The sequence below is a fragment of the Podarcis tiliguerta genome (genome assembly GCF_965153285.1).
Source record: "Podarcis tiliguerta genome assembly, chromosome: 9".
NCBI lineage: Eukaryota > Metazoa > Chordata > Lepidosauria > Squamata > Lacertidae > Podarcis > Podarcis tiliguerta.
In genome coordinates, this window is record NC_139542.1 from 4906456 (window position 1) to 4933498 (window position 27043).

General features: G+C 45.4%; 1 protein-coding gene across 1 annotated transcript in view; it reads right to left on the minus strand.

Moving 5' to 3' along the window:
* The window catches only part of ATRN (attractin), a gene marked incomplete at its 5' end in the record, with an annotated part of 172161 nt that overhangs the window by 90780 nt on the left and 54338 nt on the right, over positions 1 to 27043 (minus strand). The window contains 9 exon segments of the mRNA XM_083398154.1: positions 3713 to 3867; positions 6772 to 6955; positions 8036 to 8279; positions 11661 to 11751; positions 13582 to 13750; positions 14965 to 15170; positions 17777 to 17905; positions 21767 to 21880; positions 23681 to 23764. Of these exon segments, the coding sequence (XP_083254280.1) occupies positions 3713 to 3867; positions 6772 to 6955; positions 8036 to 8279; positions 11661 to 11751; positions 13582 to 13750; positions 14965 to 15170; positions 17777 to 17905; positions 21767 to 21880; positions 23681 to 23764 (1376 nt within the window).

A 27043-nucleotide genomic window follows, 5' to 3' on the forward strand; every position in this document is an offset into this window, starting at 1 on the left:
TTTTTTTGCATTATTCCAAAAGCAATTCAAATGACAACACGGGACGTTCATTAGCTATTCCAAAGAGCAGATAAGTGCTAAAGTGTTTCGGGAGACACATCCAGCCCAATCCCCGGTGCAATTTCTTAAGGAGACCCCACAAAAGATGAGGGTATACGTAGCTGCCATTCTTTTCACCACTCGCCTCATTAACCGGTATGGCAGAACCAGCTTTGTGTTGTCTGCAACCAAGTACCTGCTCTGTACAGCCGGAAGAAGAAAGTCTAACCTGTGCAAAAGGTGTTTTAGAGCTAGACGGTATTATTAAATCCCCAGGGGGGTCTGATTATCTTTTGCAACTAGATAAATTACTCCCCCACCCCACACACAAATGAATGTCACAAGTAGCTAAGAGGGGTCCCTGTTCTTTCACTGGTTATTGGGTGAGTGGGCTCAAATCCATTTAGAATACTTTCTGCTTGCCATGGCTTTAAGGCAAGGAGGAGAGCAGAGCAAATTGAACCATCTCTTCATTCCTCTCTCCAAGCTGTCCTAATACCCCCTTTCACATCTGCTTAGATTATTCCCACACAAATACACACTTACCTTGGATGAAACTGCAAAAAGTAAAGTATTTGAACCAAAAGAAAGAAAGAAAAGGGCATCAGCCCATAAGGTTTAGCAAATATGCTATCTTTAGGCTAATGCCTCAAAGGGATTCCTGTCTAGTGTATCATGTCTTTCCCTTCCAATGGTTCAAACTCTTCGGGGTCAAAAGCAACATTGCACCAGCCACAAATGTCCAGCCATTTAAATCCTTTGCAGAAATCAAGAAATTGTCTGTAATAATGAGGAATAATGCAGGAAAATGTGGAGGGGGGGGTTCAAACTGTTCAAAATACTGAATCTTTAAACACACACACACACACACACACACACAAAAACACTGAGGTCTGAAGCAACTGCCATGAGAGGATCAGGGTATGTGGTCTAATCTTAAAATGTATCTACCCAGGTCAACTCTCAGGAAAAGAGTCAGGGTGTGACCAGGAGAGATACTCACACACCCACAACAACTCAAGAAGGCTTTTAAGTGGTTCTGGTGATTGCTCCTTTTTACTCACTCACTCTCTCTCTCTCTCTCTCTCTCACACACACACACACACACACACAAAATTCCCAGGAGAGCTGGAAGCACACAAGTTTGCAATAAGGAGAATTTTTAAAAGTTCTAACCACCAGATGGTTCACGGTCCATATTACCATGCGCACTAAAGGCAAATGGCTGGGCAATGGGAGGAAAGGGGGAGGAAAGCTGGATCTCAAGAGGCAGGCATTGATGCCTTGGCTAAAACAACATATGGCCTTCGTTAATGCTTCAACTCCAACGGCACAACTGGCTTCTGTGGGTGCAACAGAGCTCCATCTTCCTCTTCCCCTTCCTCTCCCGTCCCATCTAGCAGGTTCAGGAGGCACACAGAAGGAAGAGAGGAAATGGAATTCCTGTTGCACCACTGGAGCTACACACGAGGAGGAGCATTGGATGCAACCCACATTTTCCAACCCAGCCAGTTGCTTCTCGTAATACAAATGAACCACAACCAGGTGCCTCGCCCCAACAGCTGATCTGTTGCCCACTTCCTGGCTGTCCTGCCCTGCTACTTCCAAGCATCCATCTTCCTCAGCCTACGCCTAGTCCTCCCATCGGGGCAGCAACTGGTCCTATTTCTTCCCCTTTACACCCCCACATTACTGGTTATTCAGACTTAAAACTTCCCTGTCGTCAGTACTGCACCAGAATGTATTGCAGTGCATGAAAGGAAGGCACCAGCAAATGGGACGACGCATGCTACATTAGCTGAAATCATTAGAGCTCTGGCAACTTTGAATAGTTCAGGATGAGGCTTTGGCATTCAGGGATGGAACCCTGATACAGTTTGGACTAATGGCCCCTCGCCCTGCGGGATGCTTTAATTGCCAGCAGAGGTTTCACTGATTTATTCTCTCTCTCCCTTTCCAAAAAAAAGTTCGGTGTGAGAGCATTTGATTTTTTCGCTGAACTGTTTAATGGGCACATGTGCCGTTCCAGTTTTTCAAGGCAGATCTAAGGGAAAGCGAGCCAGAAAGTTCAATGGTATTTTTGATCCAGGAGGCTGAGAGCTGCGAGGCCAAGGAACATATTTTTGTAGATTAGGAGGAGCACTTGAAGTGCTTCGACTCTGCTGCCTTCTCCCTCTTTCGCTGGGAACCAAGTCGAGAAAAAGCTAATGGTTTTGAGATTACCAAGAATGATTGCCCTGCTGACTTTGAACTAAGCCAACTTTTGAATTCCACCTCAGATCCACAAGAATGTATCAGTTTGTGTGCGCACGCACACATGCACTGTGAAAGAGGTTTGTGTTCTCGTAAAACCCAAGCCCGTACACAGGGAAATGGTTGCCAGTATTTCAGTGAATGCCAAGAGAAGAGGGAGACACAGCAACTGCATTATCGTGAAGGGCTTTTGATAGCTTCAGGGAGCTATGTAAGATGCTGGGGGGGGGGGGGAGCGTAAAGCAAGAAGATGGACGTTAAGCTCTTGCACAGAAAAGAAAAATATATTGCTGTGCTACAACATGTGGGCAAAAACGAATCATTCCAGAAATCCAGGAATTATGGTGAGGCTTCCATAAAAACTTAAATAGGGTATTAAGAGATGATCTAGATTTTATTCTTCGGTGTGTAAACTGATCCCCATCTTGCCTAAAGGAAAACAGCATCCAAGTTATAGTTTTGTTAAATGCTGCCCTCTCCTGGCTTTTCCAAGCTCAGCTGCTTAATCAAATTGGGTCCCTGCCACATGGGAGCATCTCCCAGCAAGGCACATTCAAGCAGCCACAGAGGCGCATGGCCTTTGAAACAAGAGCTTGGCCTGCTTCTCCACATGACGACTTCGACCCCCTTGTGTGCTGGACAATCTAGCATCACACACCACTGTGTCGTCGCTAGCCATGCATCCTTTTCCTGGGATTATGGAACAACGTTTGCAATGCACACGTTATCAGCAGAACAGATAAATAATGCCCACTCCCCTTGCAACAGACTGAGGGCTGCTCACATTCCAAAAACCTGGGCACAGTTCATCTTAACTGTGTTGTTTACAGCATATTCTATTTCTCCCCCCCACCCCACCCCCAGCTACGAGCTGCTGCAAAAGCAAAGTTTGGAGCAAACAGAAATTGCCCCATAGCAAGAACCCAGTGGCGACTCAACGTTGCACACATGGCTGATCACAGCAGCGCTGGCTGCCATCTGCATGGGGAACTTGAGATAATGAAAACCAGAACTGTCTGCTACCATTTTCAGGCAGCCCCGTCTCCATTTTGCCCTGAGATATTCCGGGGACAGAGCCATGTGCAGAACCTTGGCACAGCTGTGCCACAGGGAACTCTGCTGGAGGCTTCCCTGGGGAACCTGTTTGCAGTATAAATACCTAAGTAAGTAAAAATACCTAACTCAAGCTTTGTGAGTCAAAGCTCAGAAGCTGAGCACCACTGCCCCCCCCTAGAGTGAGTGAGCCAGAGGGGGGCAGGCAATGACCCTTCCATTAACTGCAATCGTATAACCCAAAAGGATCTAATGGTTTCAGTTGGTTTTTTTTTTAAAAAGCATGCTATCTTGAATGTTGACAGATCAGCTTTCACGAATAACAGGAGTTTTTGTCTGCTTACTTGAACTTCTAAATGAGACTTACCTAGATCATAGGCCATGAAATCTGAAGAAAAGCACTTGGCGCCATGGCTCATGGAAGTGTCATTGTGGGTGTTTCCTCCAAACACCAGCATGGTCCCACTAATGATCACAGCAGAATGCAGGTATCGGGAGAACTTGCTGTCTCTGAGAATTGTCCTGTGGACATATAACAAGAAATGGGATTTCAAGGGCTGCCCGCGCCCTAAACGCTCCAAGTGTCTTCTAAAGGAAGAGCGGAGGCAACTATGCCTGAAAACAAGCCATGGGAATAGAGTTCAATTATTTCAGAGGTAGCACAGAAAAGATCCAGGATCCACGGCATCAAGGCCAAACACAGAGGTTGCAAACCCTTTCAGTGCCATAGCACCTATAAATGTTTTTACCAATGCCTCTGGGCAGACACCCAAGACTCGGAGCTTTCATTTCTGATTTTGGTTGTACCACACACCACATGGCAGTCTTTCTGTCTTACGCCATGCCCCCCCCCCCCTTCAAAACAGTAGCGATTTTATTGCTGGTGCTCCCCAGCACTCTCTCACAATTCAAAATGTCCCCACTGATCCATAAAGGTTGGCAGCCCCAGCTTGCGAAGAAAATTCAAACAGCAACCCCGAAAGGTACGTGGGGAACAAACCGCATTTTCAAATACTGATAACAAATGCATAAATGCAACACAATGTAGAGAAACCAAAATCAGGAATAAAAATACAAGCAATAAAATAAGTAAAATCGCCATCACATGGAGCCAGCATACAGTCCCCCACTGACCCACTGCTTGCCCAGGCTGCTCTTTTTCGCCATAGGGAGAGATAGGAGAAAGCATCTGCGAGCTCATCAACTATGTGCTTCCTTCAGAGCTCTTCTCTTGAACAGGAAAGAGCATGTGTTGGTCCAAGACTCCCGGCATTAATAAGTTATAGAGAGCCTTGGGTGGGAGGGGAGGCATGGAATGACAGAGTGAGAAACTTGCCCTGTACTGTTGGCTTTCTGGCCAAATCTACTTCCAAGTGTAGAATTTGCACAGAGACTGGTGTCAGAGCAAATCAGACATCATGATGGCAGATCCACTTGTCATAATCAGATCCTCACCAAGTCCCGGTGTGGGTAAGGTGGGGGCTGCTAAACAGTTTCCACCCCTCATGATTTCCCCACTGAAACAGCATCCCTACGGTTGTTCCCTCCAGCTAGGGCTCTGAAAATAAGTGCAGCTCCCATCAGGAGTAGGTCAGCTGGGGAGAATGTTTTGGGGAAAGTGGGCAGACAAGCAGGGGCAGAATTCAGCCTTCTCTCACTCCCATCCCCTTAAGGAATCTGCTTTTCAAGGGTCTGCGCCTAGTTGGACCCTGAGATGCTATTTTACCTTTTTCCTACAAATGAGCAGGGAGCGGGCATCTGTCTAAATAAAAATATGCCTATGTCCCTTGGTGTTGCCAATTTAACTGCACAACCCTTGCATAATTTAAAGAGAACCTATCGACTCACTTAAACGTGGTCTGCTAGTTAAAACAAAGACTATAAAATATGCATTTCCCATAGTCCTCCCTTTGCCTTCAGCCAAATATCTTAATTAACTCAATCAATCTCCAAAGCCCTTCCTAGCCACTGTGTGCGGTGGTCCTCCAAGTATGTGACATTTATTCAAGATATGGTTGACATATTCATCACTGTTTCCACGTAGGAAGCTGCCATATACAGAGTCAAAGTGTGGGTCCGTCTAGCTCAGGACTGTTTACACTGACTGTTTACAGCAGGGGTCGGCAAACTAAGGTCCGTGGGCTGGATCAGGCCCAATTGCTTTCAGGATCCGGCCCGCGGACTTTCTGTGGATCGGCGTGGGGATTCTATTCATTCAGGCTGCCCCATTTCCCCCCCTGCACCATTCCATTCCCCCCCCACACACACACACACCGCAGCTGCGCCTCCTCCCCCCCTCCCTTCTCCCTGCCCTGCCTAGAGGAGGAAGGGGGCTGGGCTGAGCTGGATGAGCGCCATTTTAAGCAGCCCCTCTCTGGAGCCAGCCCTTTCGCGCCACTCATCTTCCCTCCACCATTGCTGCCCCCGCCCTGGTACTCCTGTGGGCCAGAGAGGAGAGTGGACAAGCTCACTCTGCCTACCCACGAGAAGCAGTGGCGGCAGCGGCGGTGTTGGTGGCAGCACCTGGGAAGGTAAGCACAGTGGCTGAGGCTGAGGGTGGGGAGGAGGACTATTTGCCCCCCCTTGCCTTTTCTTCCAGCTCCTCCCCCCGGCGCCGTTTCTCCAGCCCACCACAAGGTCTGAGGGACAGTGGACCGGTCCGCAGCTAAAAAAAATTGCTGACCCCTGGTTTACAGGCTTACAGACAGGGAATCTCTATCAGCTCTACCAGGGACTGAACCTGGGAGCTTCTGCATGCAAGGCAAGATGCTCTACCACTGAGCTACGGCCCTCTCCACATGGTCTCACGGGGGGTAGAGCAAGGGCTCTTTCAAACATCCAAAGAGACTGCTAAATGGTCAAAATGGATTCAGTTGTTTTGCTGAGAGCCAGTGTGGTGTAGTGGTTAAAAACAGTAGACTCGTAATCTGGTGAACAGGGTTCGCTTCCCTGCTCCTCCACATGCAACTGCTGGGTGACCTTGGGCCAGTCACACTTCTCTGAAGTCTCTCAGCCCCACTCACCTCACAGAGTGTTTGTCGTGGGGGAGGAAAGGAAAGGAGAATGTTAGCCGCTTTGAGACTCCCTAGGGTAGTGATAAAGTGGAATATCAAATCCAAACTCTTATTATTATTATTATTATTATTATTTCAGCAGAGGTAGGCAACTTAGTGTCCTCCAGCTTCTTTGCAACTACCATTCCCATCAGCACCAGATGCAATGGCCAGTGGACAGAAATGATGGGAATTGTAGCTTTTGAGGGCAACCTGTTGGCTGACCCTGTATTACAGAAACATTTCCCCAACATTTGAAGTTTTTCAGACCAACTTACAGTAGATTCCAGCATTAACTAGAGTGTCGGGACTCTTTAGGTGGCCACCAAAGGCTGCAAATTTCAAAGTGAAAATAGATTTAAAATATACCTACCACCTGCCCTTATTGACTTCATACTGGTATAAATCGTCTGTTAGTCTGTATTTGTTGGCACTGAACGCCTTGTAACCTCCGTGAGCGTAGATGGACTTGGTGTTTGGATCATACACGCTGCTGTGGCCATAGCCTCCTTGAACTAAGGCTCCCGTTGTTTGCAAAATATTCCATGTATTTGTGGCTGAGAGAGAATGAAAGGCAGATATGAATGTGCCCTGCTTAATCGGCAGGTGTCATATGTTCCAGCTCAATCGCTACTAACAGCAGGGATCATCCTCTTTACAGAAATCCTCCCTATTATCAAATAAGAAAGCCCCTCCGGTTCACAGCTACTTTCAGCAGACATTCACTGGCTGTGGAATCCTTCAGGGTCTGGGCATGGATGTTTCCCAGAAACAAATAAGAAAAGCAATTCAAGCTGGCTTACATACTGGCAAGCTGAAACTGAACTTTAATTTATACATTACAAAGATATATGCTGCGTACATAATTTAAAATTGCTACCTAACCCAACGCCAGGGGATATGAATTGTCAGGAATTTGATTTAAAAATGAGAGCAGGGCCACTACCCCATCACAAGCGACAAATACCCAACTCAGAAGGATTTACAATCTACATCAGATCAACAAGGCTGAGATTGCCCAGGGGGTGGCTGGAGGGTGGGGAGAAGGGAACAGAACTTCAAAAGGCACATGAGCATCAAGGATCTGGGAAGGAAGAGGCAAGTGATGGAGGAAATGAACACAAGGTAAGGCCGCAACAGGGGTAGAAACCGTGAAAATCTGTGGGTATTTGAAAAAGACAAAATAGTGTTACCTAGTCCTCTGTAGGAGGGGATGACAACAAACACATACAGAATGATGACCGAGCAAATGCAATACGTTAAAAAAATAAACAGGGCAAACATGGAGCATTAAATGGAGCTTCCCCTTTCTTCCCACTGCAACCCCCTCTTTCTACCCCCACCCCACCCCCAAAAATATCTGCTCTAGAGAGCTCCCCATAGAGATGTTGGGCAGCAAGCAGAAGTCACAGGGGAAATACAAAGGAAGGGAACATCCCATGGCACAAGTAAAATGCTTTTCTGCTCACGCACAGATGTCATTTGATACAACCCAGTGTTGAAACTGACGGTATAATTAGAATTATTAAAAGGGGACAGGTGGAAGAAGGAAATTTGTCCATTAGTCTTATGTAAGATGTTCCTCTTTGGTTCTTTACGAATGATAGGTTAAGAGTCACTGTCAAAGCAATACCTACCCAGGTTGTATTCCTGCACGTTGCTGATGTATCCATAAAGAGGGCAGTGCCCAAAGATGACCAGCATCACAACAGAGCCGTCTTCCCGCGTGACAATGTGGGCTGAGTGGCCAACGACAGCGTATTGCTCCTTGGTCTTTGGGGTCACGTGAACCCATGACTGGTTTGCAATATGGAACACCCAGAGCTCACTGGTCACGTTTCCAGATTCATCTATCTTGCCTCCATACATGTAGATTTTATTCTGGGGGGGTAAAGGTTTATTTCACATTAGAATTCATTGCTAAACAAAAAAATGACCCAGCAAGAAAACAAACTCATAAGCACGTCAAACAGCACTCCTAGGAAAGAAAGAATATTCTAATACAATCATTTCCGCCATTCACCAGCACACGTGAAAAGCTACCAACAATCTAACAAATGACCCAGCATCCACCCAGCTTTAGCCTCACACCCACCTATCACCAGTTAGCATTTAACAGAAAATGTTCCAAACTGTGAAGAAATGAAATAATTTCAGACATTCTTCTGCATACAGTGGTGCCCCGCAAGACGAATCCCTCGCAAGACAGAAAACCCGCAAGACGAAAGGGTTTTCCGTCTGCAGAGGCGCTTCGCAAGACGAATTTCCCTATGGGCTTGCTTCGCAAGACGAAAAATGACGGAAAAAATTGAATTTTTTTTATGCTCCAAAACCCCTTATTCTGAATCGCTAAGCTGCTAAAAGCATTTTAGCAGCAAAACCGCTAATTCCCCACCCCTAAAAAAGCCGTTTTTAGCCCTTAAAGTGCCAATAGCGCTAATAGCGCTACTCCGTCAATGGGCTTGCTTCGCAAGACGAAAAAACCGCAGGACGAAAAGACTCCCGGAACGGATTCTTTTCGTCTTGCGAGGCACCACTGTATTACAATTTCACCTAATGGCATGGAAAACAATCCCGTTCCTCCCATATTCTGTCCCTAAGTGTGGAAGTCTCAAATGCCATGGTGGTGGGGGGTGAAGGGAATGTGTAGAAAGCAGACTAGAGAAAACAAAACCATATGGGGGAATAACATCCCTCCCTGGCCCCAATGGGCTAACAACTGAGGCACGGCAAATCACATGGCAAGCTTACCCGGCTCTATGACAGACCCAGGGAATCTGTTCCTCAACCCCACAGCTTTAGCATACAAGGCTACTATGCAAGATCAGGAGGCCTGGAGGGAGGTGTCATTCAAATGCGGGCGACACTCAGCTCAGTTCTCCTGTCCTCTGAGTTAGGTGAGGCTGTGCAAGAGCTGAACTGGTGCCTGGATTCAGAAATGGGCTGGATGCAGGCCAAGAAACTGAGGCCCAGTTATGACAAGGCAGGCACGGCAGATAAGTAGCTCCGGTGTCCAAGAATTAGCTGCACAATCTGTTCTATATGAGATTGCACTCCCCCTGGTATGCCGTCTGGGGGCAACTCCTGGCTCCAGCATTGTCACAGAAGGCCTTAGTAGCACAGAGTGCTGCCCATTACTTTCAGCTGTTTTGCCAGCTGTGACTGTTCCTGGACAGCAATCGTCTTGCCACCGTGACCCGTTGTCTGGTAACCTCCCAACTGGATCACTGCAATGCGTTCGACATGGGGTTGCCCTCCAAGACAACGCAGACGCTTCCAATTCATACAGGATGTGGCTGCCAGAATTTTAATTGGCACGGCCAGATGGACTCACATTACACTGACTCTAAAGGACTTACACGGCGGATGGATCGCTTCCAAGGCAATTTGTCTTTAAAACCCTCCAATACCTGAAGGGCTGGCCATATCCTAAGATCTTCAGATGAGCTTCTGTGCACCTCTGCCAGGTGAGATTTGTTGTATATCAACAAGGAAGAGAAAGCCCTTTAGAATGCCCTCCCTACAAGCACATGGCTGGCGCAAGCATTCTAATCATTTCAGCACGAGGTAAAACCTTATTTGCACAGGTGTTTCACAGGTGCTTAGTCTAGTTGGCCGTGTTATGTTTCTAGCTGCCTTTTAAGTATCCTATGATGAATACTCAATTTTTTGGCACGTTTAGTTTTGTTTACGCTTAATGTGCATCACCCTGATATCCTTAAGGAGGAAGGACAGTGTGAAGATTAATAATCACTGTTTAAGTCCTTCTCTCAATTTCCAGTCCAAGCTCAGTAACTGCAGCATCATCCTTCCACCGAAGGATCACCCCCATTTTTATATAGTGTGCCACATGAATTGCCCTCCATGCCAAGCTGTCTTAAACTGGGCTCCTAAGGATTCTTCCATTCTATGACTGGCTCCCATTACACTTCTTGAAGCAGAAATAAATCTGAGGCTCGTTTTCCTTCTTTTGTTAAATATACTGCATTCATCCCATTTCGTACTGGAATTAATCCATGAATTGTCACAGATAGAGCACTGGATTTGGGATGGAGATACCTGGATTCAAATCACTGCTTCACTACAAAACCCATAAGAACTTAAGAGCAAGGGGTTCTGCATCAGACCAAAGGGGCATCTAGTCCAGCATCTCGCTTCTCACATTGGTCGCCATCCAGGTGCCCTTGTGCCCTGCTTCAGAGGATACAGCCTCTTCTCATGGTTGCTCCCCATGAAAGCTTACACACTGGTGCAACGCCTCTGAACATGGGGGCTGAATGTAGACAACAGAACTCATGCCCATTCATAGGCCTCTCCTCCATGTGGATTTTTAAAATACCCTATTAGAACCATCCACTCTAGTGGCAGTTATCACATATTGTGGCAGGAAGTCACTTTCGTGGCATTCTCAAGCATCTCCTCCTCAGCCTAACCTGAATAGAGGAAGGAGCAGCTGCATCATCTGGCTGGAGGAAAGGTGGGATGCAAATGCAATAAAGAAAGACACCATATCAAAGCTCTTTAGTCTGCTCTCATCTCGCTGTTTTTTAAAGGTAAAGGTAAAGGGACCCCTGAGCATTAGGTCCAGTCGTGGCCGACTCTGGGGTTGTGGCGCTCATCTTGCTTTATTGGCCGAGGGAGCAGGTGTACAGCTTCTGGGTCATGTGGCCAGCATGACTAAGCCACTTCTGGCAAACCAGAGCAGCGCACGGAAACACCGTTTACCTTCCCACCAGAGTGGTACCTATTTATCTACTTGCACTAGCGTGCTTTCGAACTGCCAGGTTGGCAGGAGCAGGGACCGAGCAACGGGAGCTCACCCCGTCGCGGGGATTCGAACGGCCGACCTTCTGATCGGCAAGCCCTAGGCTCTCTGGTTTAACCCACAGCGCCACCCATGTCCCTTCACTGTTTCTTAAGAGTCACCAAAGAGCTGCTTCAGCATACTTGATCCCCAGAGAACAGACTACGCCCAAAGATGAGCCCTTCACTGATCTGCGTCATGTCCCACCAACACTATCAAGAGAACGTGCAACTTGGGCGGTTGCCAAAACAGGCGTGGAATATTGAATGCTTCTCCTCCGTGTTTCTACTGGGAGAAGAGTTTGCCCAAAGCAGGCCCAGAATTTCAAACCAGATTGGAAACGCAGCCTCAATAGGTCTAATAATAGTCCAATCGATTTTATTGTTTGCAGCCAATGGCCATTACAATACAATGTGAACACAAATCACAGCCTCAATAACTCCAGCAAAGTCACCTACTTCGTGTATGTCCAGGGAATGCCCGTATCTGATCACAACTGCATTCACGCTGCTGTTCAGGGGCAGCCATTCTCCGGAAAGAAGATTATACCTGCAAAATGAAAAGGGTAAAATACACTGATGTATCCCTTTTGCACTCCAAGCACAAAGCTGCTATTTATACTTCTCATAATGCATATGGGACAAGAATAGGGCAAACACACTAAAAATGGTAAAAGGGGTGTTTATGATCAAACTAGCACACGGACAAAACAAAAACCGATTTGACTCCAGTGCTTCTGATGGCAATATAAGGGGCTGCATTTGTTATGGTTCTTTGATAGAGAAAACAGACCCTCAAAATGAATTCAAGCAAGACAGGAAAGAAGCAGCAGAAACAAGAGGAATGCTTTTATTTATTTTTGTTCAGCACCATCTCCAAATATTCTCCCTGAAGATGAGTAAGGACCTTCTTGATGAAACTTTTTTACCCCTGGAGTGCGGTGGCTGTAAGCCAGCTCCAGACACAACCCTGTGGATTGCCACCTATTGGGTTTGCCTTTGTTGACCTGAGCTGTATTAGTTTAATGAAGTATAGCCAATACAGAGAGACAGTGAAAGGCATATACATGATTAAGAGGCTCCCATGGCACCCTTTACCCGTAGCTTGGGAGACACTTCTGCAAGCAGGTGCCAGGCTTCAAAGGTTGCACCAAAACATCTCAACAATTACATGCAAGGCTGGCCGTGCAAGTTTCCTCCACGGAACTAGCATCCTATCAGGGAGAGGAATTGGGACCACAGAAGACATCTATGCAACTAGCAACACTCACACGACTGCATCATTCGAACACAGTTCCTCAGCTTTGTCTTAGTCCTCGTTACTGATGGCTGAGTCTTCCCCATGGTCCCTTCCTAAGCAGTTACAGGTGCCAGGCAGTCCCCTGTTAACCACTTAGGAAGGGTCCATGGGGAAGGACTCAGCCATCAATAACAAGGATGAGAGGACAAAGCTGAGCTGCTTGGCCAATGAAGCTCTGGACGCTCACGCTGGGGCATCTGCTGCGAAGGTGACCTCCTTACACAAGGTAACCTGAAAACAAGAGGGCCTGTCTACAACATCCACCTGAAAACAAGAGGACCTGTCCACCTTCACTGAAGCAAAAAAAGAGGCAGCAATCATGACCACCACAGAAACTCAATGCCACACATGGTGTTCAGCTGCAACTGAGGCAGCACCAGGCATCACATAAATCACAGGGGAAACAGAGATGAAACAAATACACAGGAAATGACAGAGAATAAGGTAGACCGGGGGCAGAAAGCCTAGCTTTGCATTTTGCGGAGAGAGCCCATAAAGAAAGTTCCTAATGACACATTATCTTCTGCCACCAAGAAGGAGCTTTGCTGGGGGAGAAGGCAGGAAGGAGCCAGGCCCTTCTGGGCATCTGCCCTTTCCACAAAAACCTTTCCACCTGCGAGAAGTGAGGTTACAGGGAACCAGGCAGAGGGCCTTCTCGGTAGTGGCGCCCACCCTGTGGAAAGACCGCCCACCAGATGTAAAGGAAATAAGCAGCCATCCTATTTTTAAAAGACATCTGAAGGCAGCCCTGTTTAGGGAAGTTTTTAATATTTAATGCTGTGTTGCTTTTAACACTCGATTGGGAGCTGCTGAAAGTGGCTGGGGAAACTCAGCTAGATGGGTGGGGTATAAATAATAAATTATTATTATTACTACTACTACTACTACTACTACTACTACTATACTTCAGAAGAGCAGAGGCAGAGCAGGGCCAGCACTGTACTGCAGTCAAACGGTTGGCTGTTACTCATCCCAACATCTTGGTTCCCTCTAAATTTAGCACAGGTCAACACAAGAGCACAGTGAAACCCCTCACTACCATTTCCCATTAAAACATTTGGAAGTTTTGTTTGTACTCACGCCAAAACCATTTGAGCATCCGTGTGGTTGAACATGTAACCACCAACTACCCACATGACATCATCTTGGACTACGGCTTTATGAGATGCTCTAGGAAGTTTGGGGATGTAGAATTCTTCCTGAGTCCAGAATGACTGGTTTGCTGGGACAGGTACTGAGCAGTCTGTACCTAGGAGAAGATAAACCAAATGTGTCTAGAACAGTATTACATACTTTCCAGCACTCAAGAGCTACAATTATATTGACAGACATTTATAGGTAATAAGCTCTAATAAGGAGCGGGAGGAAGAGAGGACCTGAATAAAGAAAAGGAGCTTTGAGAGGTACGGATAAGAAGGGACTAGGGGGAGGAAGTATAGGAGCAGCAGAAGAATGGAAGAAATACCATATTTTTCGCCCCATAGGATGCACCTGTCCATAGGATGCACCAAGTTTTTTGGGGGGGAAATAAAGGAAAAAAATTATTCCCCCCCCCCGGCGCTTGCGGGGCTGGCAGCGGGGAGAAGCGCTCTTCTCCCCACCGCCAGCCTTCAGACCAGGTCCGGGGACAGCGGGAAGACGCGCTGTGCCTCCCCGCTGTCCCCGGAGCTTGTGGGGCTGGCAGCAGGGTCTCCCCGCCGTCAGCCTCCAAACCACTTTGGGAGACAGCGGGATGGCGGTGTTCTGCCTCCCCGCTGTCCCCCGACCTTGTGGGGCTGGCGCTGGGGCTCTCCTGAAGCCTGGAGAGCGAGAGGGGTCGGTGCACACCAACCCCTCTCGCTCTCCAGGCTTCAGCGAAAGCCTGCATTCAGCCCATAGGATGCACACACATTTCCCCTTCATTTTTGGAGGGGAAAAAGTGCGTCCTATAGGGCGAAAAATACGGTAATAGAAATTTCCACCCTAGGAGCAGAACAAGAGCTGCCAAGAAGCTTGGGGAAGCAGGATGAGTGAATTCAAATAGATAGCTGACGGGATAGGCGTTAGTGGCTATCCGAGTATGTAGGTAAAGGTAAAAAGATAAAGGACCCCTGGACGGTTAACTCCAGTCAAAGGCGACTATAGGATTGTGGTGCTCATCTCGCTTTCAGGCCAAGGGAGCCGGCGTTTGTCCACAGACAGCTTTTCGGGTCGTGTGGCCAGCACAAGTAAAATGCTTCTGGTGCAACAGAACACAGTGACTGAAACCAGAGCGCACCGAAATGCTGTTTACCTTCCCGCCACAATGGTACCTATTTATCTATGCGCACTGGCGTGCTTTTGAACTGCTAGATCGGCAGGAGCTGGGACAGAGCAACGGGATCTCACATCAAACTGGAAACAAAAAATGCCAGCACCATTCAAATCCTTGCTAAGCATTTCAAACTCTAATACTTGTATCGCAAAAGGGCATTTGCCACCTACCTTGCCAGCCCGAGTTGCAAACACATCCTTGGGTACCATTCACGTTGCACAGCCCTCTCTCCGGGGAGCCACAGTCGTCTGGGCAGAATGGAATGTCACAGGCTTCTCCTTTCCAATGTTCTGAACACTCACATTCAACCACTTTGCTGCTGTTGGTGACCCTGCACTCCCCTCTGCCAGAGCAGTTATGAGGGCACACATCAAAGCTGCGGACAGAGAATCAGGAAAAGGTCATATCAAAGATTGGTTGTCATAGCACCGGGAAATGGGAGACTGGCAACAGCAAACGACCAAGACTCATGCCAAATATGATCAGGTAGCTAGCAGTTTTACTCCTCCCTTGGGAGGAACGTCCGGATCGAAACCCAGTATGTCATAGTAATTTGGGGGGGGGGGGAGAAAAAGAAAAGAATGCAATACAATTTTGCCCTTTAATCAACCAAATTATGCTCAGCGAAAGGACAGAACTCTTCCAGACTTTCGAAACATGTTTCTGAAGACTTAGTGCACAGAATCAGAAAGTTTTCAGCCTTTGGAGTTAATGATCAGAGTGTAAGGGTTTGATAGGCAGAACCTAGAAAAAAGTAGCCAGACAAGGAGCAGCTGCAGAGCTACAAAATAGGTAACATGGCTGTGCCCAGGTAAGGGAAGGTGAAATATTCAAAAGAGATAATGGTATGATTGTGGATTACACTGGGAACAAAAATTTTGTTGCATTGACACCTGCAGCCACATACATAACAAAAGGCATCAGGCTTGTTTACACATTTTTGTCTACTAGAAGAAGCCATGGTCTGATCTGAAAAATACAAATATTTAGGTTACAAAACTGTAAGAATAAAGAAATATTAAGTTTGCAAAACAATAATTACCATGTGGTTAGGGTAGATCAATGTGTCAGTGTTCACTTATCCCCAGTATAAATACGAAATATCGGCAAAAGTTGGAAATTGAAAGATAACTATAGCATGTACAGTGGTACCTCGGGTTAAGTACTTAATTCATTCCGGAGGTCCGTACTTAACCTGAAACTGTTCTTAACCTGAAGAACCACTTTAGCTAATGGGGCCTCCTGCTGCCGCCACGCCGCCGGAGCACAATTTCTGTTCTCATCCTGAAGCAAAGTTCTTAACCTGAAGCACTATTTCTGGGTTAGTGGAGTCTGTAACCTGAAGCATATGTAAACCTGAAGCGTATGTAACCTGAGGTACCAATGTACATGAAAATCGATTTCAGATTTGAAATCAGCATTGAAAGGACATATAAGAACACTTGAAAAATCTCATGCAACAGAAAATGGGGAAAAAATGTTCCCCAGTGATTATTACTCATTAAATTTATTAGTCTCTTTTTTTTGCCACTTTTTGATGTGTTTTATTTATTGTTTATGACTACTTCTGTAGTTAGGGATGCGGGTGGCGCTGTGGGTTAAAGCCTCAGCACCTAGGACTTGCCGATCGAAAGGTCGGCGGTTCGAATCCCCGCGGCGGGGTGCGCTCCCGTCGTTCGGTCCCAGCGCCTGCCAACCTAGCAGTTCGAAAGCACCTTCGGGTGCAAGTAGATAAATAGGGACCGCTTACCAGCAGGAAGGTAAACGGCGTTCCGTGTGCTGCGCTGGCTCGCCAGATGCAGCTTGTCACGCTGGCCATGTGACCCGGAAGTGTCTGCGGACAGCGCTGGCCCCTCTTAAGTGAGATGGGCGCACAACCCTAGAGTCTGGCAAGACTGGCCTGAACGGGCAGGGGTACCTTTACCTTTTTTTTAACTTCTGTAGTTATGGAAATCTGTTCATGTTGTGAGCCACCTTGAACATGGTTTTAATTATGGAAAGGCGGCATACAAATAAATGATGGTGAGATCATGTGAGCCTCATCTGTTAGGAGGCTGGCTTAAGTTCTCCAGTCTAGGAGATCTGGATCAGTAAAACTTGTACATCAAATCACTTTCTTCAGCTCTGCTGAGTGAGGGCAGCTGGGGTATGCATGGGGAATTTTTAAACAAGGAACTACAAAAGGGTCTTTTAGTTCACTGCAGGGCACATGCTGTATTCGTAGAATTTCCAAGGTTCAATCCCAAGAAAATCCAGTTAAGAACCATCAGGTTCCAAGTAATGGGTAGGGGGAAGTCTGCCAAGACCCTAGAAAGCCGCTCCAGTTAGAGAAGACGCTACTGGCCTGGACTGGCAAATCATCTGACCTGGTATAAATCAGCTTCTTCTGTCCTTCAAGGTTTTGTACAGTGAAATGCCAACTGACGCCACAAGATGGTGCTACAGTTTCTAGAATTTCAAGTTCTGGAAATGTTTGTTGCTACATCCCAGATTGCCGTTCGTTCCATTGGTGTGTTTTAGATCCCAGTTCAGTGTGTGTTTAAAGATCCCAGTTCAGTGTAAAGAATTAGAGATCACAAATTGGGAATTTGAAAGATCCAAGTATAAGTAATGAAATCAACCTCTTTTTTTTTTTTAGAGGAGGGCATGATACATTCTGCAATTGCCAGTAGAATAGGGGAGGAAACTGCTATCAATATACCAGACACACAGGATAAAAACATAGGTATGGTTAGCTATTTATGCTCCCAGCAAGTCCAAAATAATCACCTGCCCAAACCTAACAGGGCAGAAACCACGTTATCGGTATGTTTTCTTCAAATAAATGAAGTGCTGATTCAAGATGCAAGCTAAATCCACAAGGAGATGTTGCTTCAAAACCAACTGTAAATGCAAGCAGGGAGAAACTGACAAGTGAATTTAAAGCAGTACTTCAAAGCCTTTCATTCTGGCACTCCTCGCATACTCGTAGCTGCAACTTACTTGTAGGTGATGTTAAATCCTGTCAAGTTATATGCGGCATCACTGAAGAAATGAAGGAGAGCATAACCAGAGGTGGCTACAACTTCTGGGACTGTCTCGTTGCTCTCCCTCTCGGGTACGATCAGGCCACTGTACAGGAAGAGACAAGACAAGGCGCAGCTGCATTAGGAGAGGGTTTCAGGAGCTACAATAGGCAAAGATGCAACATCGAAAACATAGCTTTAGATGGAAGACTCCACACAGTCCTATCAGTAGAAAAGTTGGCCAACAAAGTAATATATGGAGACAAAAGCATAACATCTGACGGTCGAACAGTTTGCGAATACCATCAATATCACTGAGTAGCGCAATTTATACAACCTGTGGCACAAGCCACACTGTGATGGCTCCGAGTTAAGTCCTACTGCATTCAATGGGGCTCATTTCCTGGTAAGTGGGGTTAGGACTGCAGCCTTACTCACTAAAATGAAACTCTCATTCACCTGAGTCAATATCCGAATCATTTAATCTGGATAATGCATCTGGTTTTAATTATGAAGGCACGCATTAAAAAAACCCCTCCCATCATCATCTTTAGATGGGCAAATATGCAACCATGCACATTTAAAATCAAATCAAATGGATGAGAGCAAGACCTATGGGGGCACTTGCAAGAGCAACTAACAGGGATCAGTTATCTGTCTTGTCCATTTAAACTCTGTCTCTCTCAAAAATCAGGAAGAGGTCAAAGCGATCAAAATCAAACATATTTTCAAACACCATTTATCTTCCTTTTGTACTTTTCGAGAATGGAAAGGTTTCAACTACATATAAAATGCTCCAAATCACAGGAGGCAAAACACTCAAGAATTCAACACACACATATATGGATGGAGTTTTCATGTTGCATGTGCTCATCAGATGAAGGGCAGTATATAAATTTAATAAATAAAATAAAATAAAATAAAATAAAATAAAATAAAATAAAATAAAATAAAAATATTTCTCTCGGAGATAGCATGCCACCTAAGAATTGCCACGAAGTCGAAATTTCTGTAATTTGAATGGAAATACATCTCTCCAGGTGCTGGCTGTGGGTGGGCCCCTTGCTGTGCCTTCCAATGGTTCTTCACTTTTCAACCAGCCTTGGACCAGACAGTCCTTCACATAAAGAGCTCTTGTGTTTCTCAAACAATGCAAAAGGGTACTCATCTAATTAAGGAAGGGGATGCTAGCTGAGAACTACAAACACACAAAATGAGAGATCAGAGCCCCTTTTATTTATTTCATTTTTAGCCCACCTTTCATCACGCAAGTGATGCCAGGGTGGGGTACCTCAAATACAGAAACTAAGAACACAACAATTCCAATGAAAACAGTAAAGTAATATAAAAACCAGCCAATTATATGTCTTGCTCACATTCAATACAGCACCGGATACTGGAATTACATTAGTCCAAGTGCAACCTCTTGCTTGCTCGTGACTGCCACGCACTTCCAGCTTACATCTGCACTGATTCACACAACTGCGGTGATCACAATGATGTTCTCATTGATCAAAGCAAAGCCTGATCACACCCATAGTTCTGGGGCATGTGCAGACTTCCAGAAGAACTGACCTCCTCAGTGAACGGAGGTCCTTTCAGGCACAGAAAAGGTGCATGTCTCATAATATGCAAATGGTATAGGTATGTTGCTGGAGGAGACTCTTGAGAGTCCCATGGACTGCAAGAAGATCAAACCTCTCCATTCTGAAGAAAATCAGCCCTGAGTGCTCACTGGAAGGACAGATCCTGAAGCTGAGGCTCCAAGACTTTGGCCACCTCATGAGAAGAGAAGACTCCCTGGGAAAGACCCTGATGTTGGGAAAGATGGAGGGCACAAGGAGAAGGGGACGACAGAGGACGAGATGGTGGGACAGTGTTCTCGAAGGTACCAGCATGAGTTTGACCAAACTGCGGGAGGCAGTGGAAGACAGGAGTGCCTGGGGTGCTCTGGTCCAGAGGGTCACGAAGAGTCGGACACGACTAAATGACTAAACAACAACAATAGCTAAGGTGGGCCATGCATGGGTTGCAAGAGTCAGCACCCCACATCACACACCTGAGATGGCCTGTCCAATCTCATCTACCACTTTGCAATATGAATGCTTTTTTTTTCTGGTTAGAAATCCTTTGGCTAGACACCTTGGTATATGCAAGGTTCCAACAAACAAGACCTTCTCTAGAGAAAAATTACTGCCACTCAACTTTTGCACATTAAAGCATTAAGAGAAATAATTTCACACTTGACGCACCCTCGTAGGGCTCAGGTGCCTAAAGATTAATTATATATTTGCAGCCCTCTTATACCTGTCACTCTAAAGTCAATGTTTCATCATAGCTTAATGTCAAGTGAACCCAATTGTTCAACGGAGGGGCAGCTAGGAACAACAAGTGCTTTGTTTTCCCATCACAGTGGAGAACTATTAAAACATCTCCAGGCCGTTGAAGTAGTTGTTCATAGACAAACCCATTGTAATAGCAGAGTTAACCAGTAGAATGCCAGGACTTTATTCTTCTAGAAGGAACCTGTTTGCCTGCCAGCCAAGATTCCAGAATGGGAAAATTACTTGACTACCCAGGATTTGCTATTTAAGGCACCAGAAGATGCAGGTATCTACAGAGCAAAAGTCCAATGAGGTTGCTTAAGGCAGCTGTCAGGTTCCAGCTGCCATTTGAAGGTGTAAGCAACACTGGCAGTCAAGGGAGAGAAAAGGAGACTTAGACCGAGCTAAGCATGTCAGTCTTAATTCTTGCTCCAATGATGGTTTCGTGTGATGCAACTGAATGACAGCAGATCCATCAGGCGGGACGGGACTTTTAATGAAGTTGGGGCTTACAAGATGTCAAGGCAGTCACTTGCCCAACTGTGTTTGTCATCAGTACCTAGAAGCTTTAGGCCATATGAAGACATCATCGAAAGAGTCAAGCTGTAGTCAGCATTATATTACCTAGGGATCAGAATCCACTTTGTAGAAGCCAGCAGCAAATCAGATAGACAAGTGATGGGGAAGTTCATTATTCTTAGGCACCTGGGGGAATATCAGAGCTTGCCTACTTGCAAGAAGAAACACTTATAAGTTTGTCAACAGCATGAGCTGAAGACGCCAAACCCAGAAACATCTGCTTAACTTTGCTCTAAATTAAGTTCACTTAAGGCAATTCTGGATTGCCAAACTGGCAAGTGTTAAAATGAACAAGTTCATCTCAAGATAAAACAGGAGGTAAAAGACTATTTCTATGTATAAAACGGTGTTTATCCCGAGGCGGTGATTTCTCCTTTTATGCCATTTCAAAACACACCGATTTTAAGCTTCCTGAAACCCCATTAATCAGAACAGCCAACTTGTATCTAGCTCACTTCAGCTTTACAGATGAAAATGCAATACAAAGCAAGTATCTGCAAGATCTTTGCTAATGACTAGGGTGGGAGAGATCTATATTATTTTCCCAGATGAACCACGGCCTCACTATATGACATCTGGGCAAAGAAGAAGAAACGGGACTACTGTCAAGTTCTCAGCCTTGACCCCTTCCTAAGGCACCTGAATAAAAGCAACATGGAACCCAAGTGCATCTACTGTTGAAATACTGAAGTGTCAAGGCACCTGATGGGCAAGGAAAAGGGTTTTCAAGGCAGCCAAATCATGCATACCCATCCCATTTGGCTGGAATCAACCAAAGCTCCAATGTGAGTCGAAAGGAAAACTAGTGGAGCGGCAGCACAGCACAGTGAGGACTGCTGTGCAAAGGCTTTTCCTGTGCTCACCACATGCACAGATATGCAAAGGGGTAGAGACTCAAGTAATGTGGGAACTACAAACAAAAAATATACAGCATAGTACTTTCCCTGCGTTTCCTGATCCTAGGACAGAAAAAAAGAACCGCCGACTTTCAAGACAAAACATGAAGAATCACATCAAACAAATACGACAAACCAATTAGTTTCACACTGTTCTCTGGGGCTTACCTAAAAGCAGCCAGTAATGGAGCATAAATCGAATCCCCATCATATACGTACAAGTGGTCCCAGCTGCATTCCGTCGCAAAGTGATTAAAACGGAGCCTAAGGATCGAGTTCGGCCTGTGGGAAGGAAACAGGCAGCGTTATTTCCACAGATCCTCAACATATTGCTCTTTTTTGTAAGGAAAGCCACAGCTCACCTCTCATATTGTATCATCGTCTATTCTTTCAAGTTATTTTATTGTGACGCAATGACTGTTGCCTCATAACTTACATCACCACTTTTTTTGTAGTGAGCATTTCTTCCAAGTTAGTCCCCATACAATAGGTTTTACTAAATCCTGAAGAATTAGCCAAAGCTGAAATTCTGCAGGCTATTATAATCTCAACACAATGAGGAAATATTCCTATGTAAAAGCTCGGTCCTGCTGACCAGCTTCATGCTATTGACAATAATTTGGCAGTTTGGACTCGCAAAGGAAGGAAATATTATCAGAGCAGTCACACAGTGCCACTGTTGTGGGACTGAATCTTTATAGACTGCAGCTGGGGGGTGCCACACTTTTTAATCCCCACCCCAATATTAAAATGACATGTGCGCATTCAAAGATCTGATATTTTGCCTGAAAATGTCCAGTCCAACAACGGATGTATCTCAAAAATTTAGCATAGTCTCCTCACTCATATTCAGTTTTGCTCTCTTCTTTCACATCAAGGACTGCAATGACATCTCCTAACTAATTCACATTTCGCAGACACAGGAATAAGGTTAACAACTCAGGGGGTGCTTCTTCAATACAGGCAACTGCTTCCATGTAGAAATTTCATTTGTGTAGATATATATATTCTGTCACATCTGATCCAACATATGCACGCAAACGTAAATGCATCAAGCGCTCCAGAATCTCAAAATAGGTTGGGCTTGCCAGCATCCAGCCTAAAAATACCACAAAACATTATGACTGAACAAAAACATAAGCACCCTTCAAAAGGAATGGAACGATAAAAGCGCCATTCTTAATTTAAAAAAAAAATCCTGCTAAGAAACCACTAAAATCTGCCTGGGGGAAAATCAAATATCATTGTAGTTAAAGCAAGGACCTTGGCTGAAAGGTTGACAGAACCTCTGAAGGTCTGTCTGAATAAATGTGAATTTGGGACAGGATGAGAGAAGTCCCAGCTTTCATTGGGGAAATGCTGGGTTTTGTTTCCTTGCACAAGAGGAAAAGTCATGAAATATGCTTCCTCTTGCCTTTGGCACAATATCTGGGCAGCTAGGCTGTGACCCACAAGTTTAAGCTTGAGAGAGAACAATAACTGTGACCCACAAGTTTAAGCTTGAGAGAGAACAATAACTGTGACCCACAAGTTTAAGCTTGAGAGAGAACAATATTCCCTCTCTTTTGCCAACCCAAGGAGAATAGTAGCTATGATCAGAAAGCCGGACCACCAAATTGTTGGTATTTTTTAATTATGTCACCCGATACAACTCAGATCTTTCCCTATCTCTGCTGATGCTGAACCACAGCCTGAAGAAATGGGTGGTGACAGATTCTCTGGGGCTTAATCCTCACAGCTCTATTCCAAATGACAGGCTGTAGTCTTTGCTACAGGCCAGGAAGAAGTCTGATTCCCCAAAGTAAAGCGAGACGGATGCCGTATTTGTACGGACTGGACCAGTCCGTGGCCTACGAACTGTTCTTAAATTTGGTAAGAATTCTCATCCCAAAAAACAACAGCATAACACTACTGGAATGCAAAATTAGAGCCAGTTTCAATAATTGTTCAAGAGCAATTCTTTCCTGGACAGCAAAATATAAGCCAACTGGGAAAGCAGTTAAAAACATCATGATGTAGCTACATACACGCAAGAATACTGCCCAATTCCATCCCGTGAATATAAAGGTGTTTGCTTCTTACCTTCCAACAATAAGCCATGTACATTTCGTTTTGTATTTATAGTTTCCAGGTCCATCTGTTACATACCCCGAACTTCCAGTAAGCCTGTGAAGAGAAACTAAAAATGTAGCATCCCGTCATGATTTAGTCCTTCTTTTTTACTTTTTAAAAAACTTCAATATGAATACAGCCAATAAATTATCCTTAAACTCTCGTAATTATCCTTCCCCTCCTTTCGGCAAAGTGTTGTCATCTCTTCTTGCCAAACTGTTTTAAAAGTATCTCCTCACACCCTTTGTGGAAATGTTAAAATATTGCTAGAGATTTTTTTTTTTAATTCTGTGATACTAGAGAGCCTAATGTGGATTTTGTTGACAAACTATTTAAAAGGGACCTCAAGCATCCGGGATACAGTTACAGTTTTTCGAAAATCCATTCTATCTGTCCCCGGATTCAGTAGCAATAAAGTCTCTCCAAAGTTAGTATTCTGAGATTTTCTGAGGGTATACAAATTCAGAATTTCTACTAGGAGGTACAAATTCAGAGGTCAAGAAGTACAGGTTTTTTTCTCATAGAATCATAGAGTTGGAAGAGACCACAAGGGCCATCGAGTCCAACCCCCTGCCAAGCAGGAAACACCATCAGAGCACTCCTGACATATGGTTGTACTTAAAGACCTCTTAAGACCTCCAAAGAAGGAGACTCCACCACACTCCTTGGCAGCAAATTCCACTGTCGAACAGCTCTTAGTGTCAGGAAGTTCTTCCTAATGTTTAGGTGGAATCTTCTTTCTTGTAGTTTGGATCCATTGCTCCGTGTCCGCTTGTCTGGAGCAGCAGAAAACAACCTTTCTCCCTCCTCTATATGACATCCTTTTATATATTTGAACATGGCTATCATATCACCCCTTAACCTCCTCTTCTCCAGGCTAAACATGCCCAGCTCCCTTAGCCATTCCTCATAAGGCATCGTTTCCAGGCCTTTGACCATTTTGGTTGCCCTCCTCTGGACACGTTCCAGTTTGTCAGTGTCCTTCTTGAACTGTGGTGCCCAGAACTGGACACAGTACTCCAGGTGAGGTCTGACCAGAACAGAATACAGTAGCACTATTACTTCCCTTGATCTAGATGCTATACTCCTATTGATGCAGCCCAGAATTGCATTCATCATTATCACCATGAAGCAAACCTGCATCACCCAACACAGAATGATATCCAATTAAATCATACCAGAATAGACCCATTGATTCCAACATGTCTGCTATGAGTATTACTTAGCTGGAGGTCAGCTGCTACTTAGAATTATATCTGTTTAACAGGGGCAAACAACTATTAGAAGTCTGGCATGACTGGCACTATTATGATTGACCAGCTTTCTAGGAAACTATCACACCGCAGCCTCAGTCCAAATTAAAGCTAAAAAAGGTAAAGGACCCCTGAAAGTTAAGTCCATTCGCAGACGACTCTGGGGTTGCGGTGCTCATCTCGCTTTACAGGCCGAGGGAGCCGGCGTTTGTCCGCAGACAGTTTTTCCAGGTCATGTGGCCAGCATGACTAAGCTGCTTCTGGCGAAACCAGAGCAGCACACGGAAACTCCGTTTACCTTCCCACCGTACTGGTATCTATTTATCTACTTGCACTTTTGGGTGTGTTTTCAAATTGCTAGGTTGGCAGGAGCTGGGACCGAGCAATGGGAGCTCACCCCGTCGCAGGGATTCGAACCGCCAACCTTCCAATCGGCAAGCCCTAGGCTCAGTGGTTTAGACCACAGCGCTACCTGTACCAGTCCAAATTAGCCTGCTGCAAAGAAGTTAAACGAAACACGGCCTTTGTTGCAGAATTCGACACATAGCATTGGGCCACTGCTCTCGTTTTTGACTCAGTATACTGAATAAACGCCAGATAACTATGCCTGACCCCATACTTCCTATACAGGGTACTTCCAACTGAGCATGTCCATAGCAAATATGGCATCAGCATACATTTGCACACTCCAAAGACAGCTTCCAACAGTTTGCCATGGGGAAAACCGAGACCTGTCTTCCAGGGACATTAATCACTGATATGCAGAATCAGAAGTACAATGAACTAGACTTGCAGGCAGACGCTGTGAGAGTCTACCCGCAGTCTCTCTTTTTTTCTTTTCATAGAATCATAGAATCATAGAGTTGGAAGAGACCACAAGGGCCATCGAGTCCAACCCCCTGCCAAGCAGGAAACACCATCAGAGCACTCCTGACATATGGTTGTCAAGCCTCTGCTTAAAGACCTCCAAAGAAGGAGACCACCACACTCCTTGGCAGCAAATTCCACTGTCGAACAGCTCTTACTGTCAGGAAGTTCTTCCTAATGTTTAGGTGGAATCTTCTTTCTTGTAGTTTGGATCCATTGCTCCGTGTCCGCTTCTCTGGAGCCGCAGAAAACAACCTTTCTCCCTCCTCTATGTGACATCCTTTTATATATTTGAACATGGCTATCATATCACCCCTTAACCTCCTCTTCTCCAGGCTAAACATGCCCAGCTCCCTTAGCCGTTCCTCATAAGGCATCGTTTCCAGGCCTTTGACCATTTTGGTTGCCCTCCTCTGGACACGTTCCAGTTTGTCAGTGTCCTTCTTGAACTCCTTCTTGAAGGTCAGCGTACCCAAAAGCCTTTCCAATTGCTCAAAACCAAGCAAAGTTTCCCTGCCCTCAGTCCCTCATGCCGCAGGAACTTGTAGGGATATCGCGGAGTGGGGCAATGGGGTCCGGAGGGAGCACACTTCCCCACCAGCGATATCCCTACAGGAACTGAATAATCACTGTTCTTTTTACAGTCCCTGCTGCTTTTCAAAGTGGAAGATCTTGTGCTAATTTTAAAAGCCCATAACATCTTGGTCCCAGGAAACATTAAGGGCTGCCCAATTCTTTAAGGACTGCCCAATCGCCAAAGTCTCAGAGAGTTGCTGGTGGCCCGACAGGGAGAGCCCAATTATGTGGAAATTTATTCCGGCTGAGATCAGGCAAACTACAGCAGCTTGGTGATGATTATTTCATTATTATTATTATTTCAGTAGGCATCTTAAGTAAGCTTTTCTGATGTTGTGGTTATTTTTAATTGATTTTATCCTCTGCATCTCTTTTGTAACCTAACTTAAAACTACAGTTTTATGTGGCGTATGACTTGTGACAGCAAACAGATGCATAAAATCATTCATTGCTCAGAGCTAGATGGAGGTGCACCTCTTCTGCTACAAATGCACAGAGAGAGAAATGATTGGCAGCTGGCATTGGAACGAAAGTGACAAATTCCACAGCTAAATTATAGCAATCATTTCTTAAAATAATAATAATAATAACAATAATAATAAATTTTATTTATATCCCACCCTCCCCAGCCGAAGCC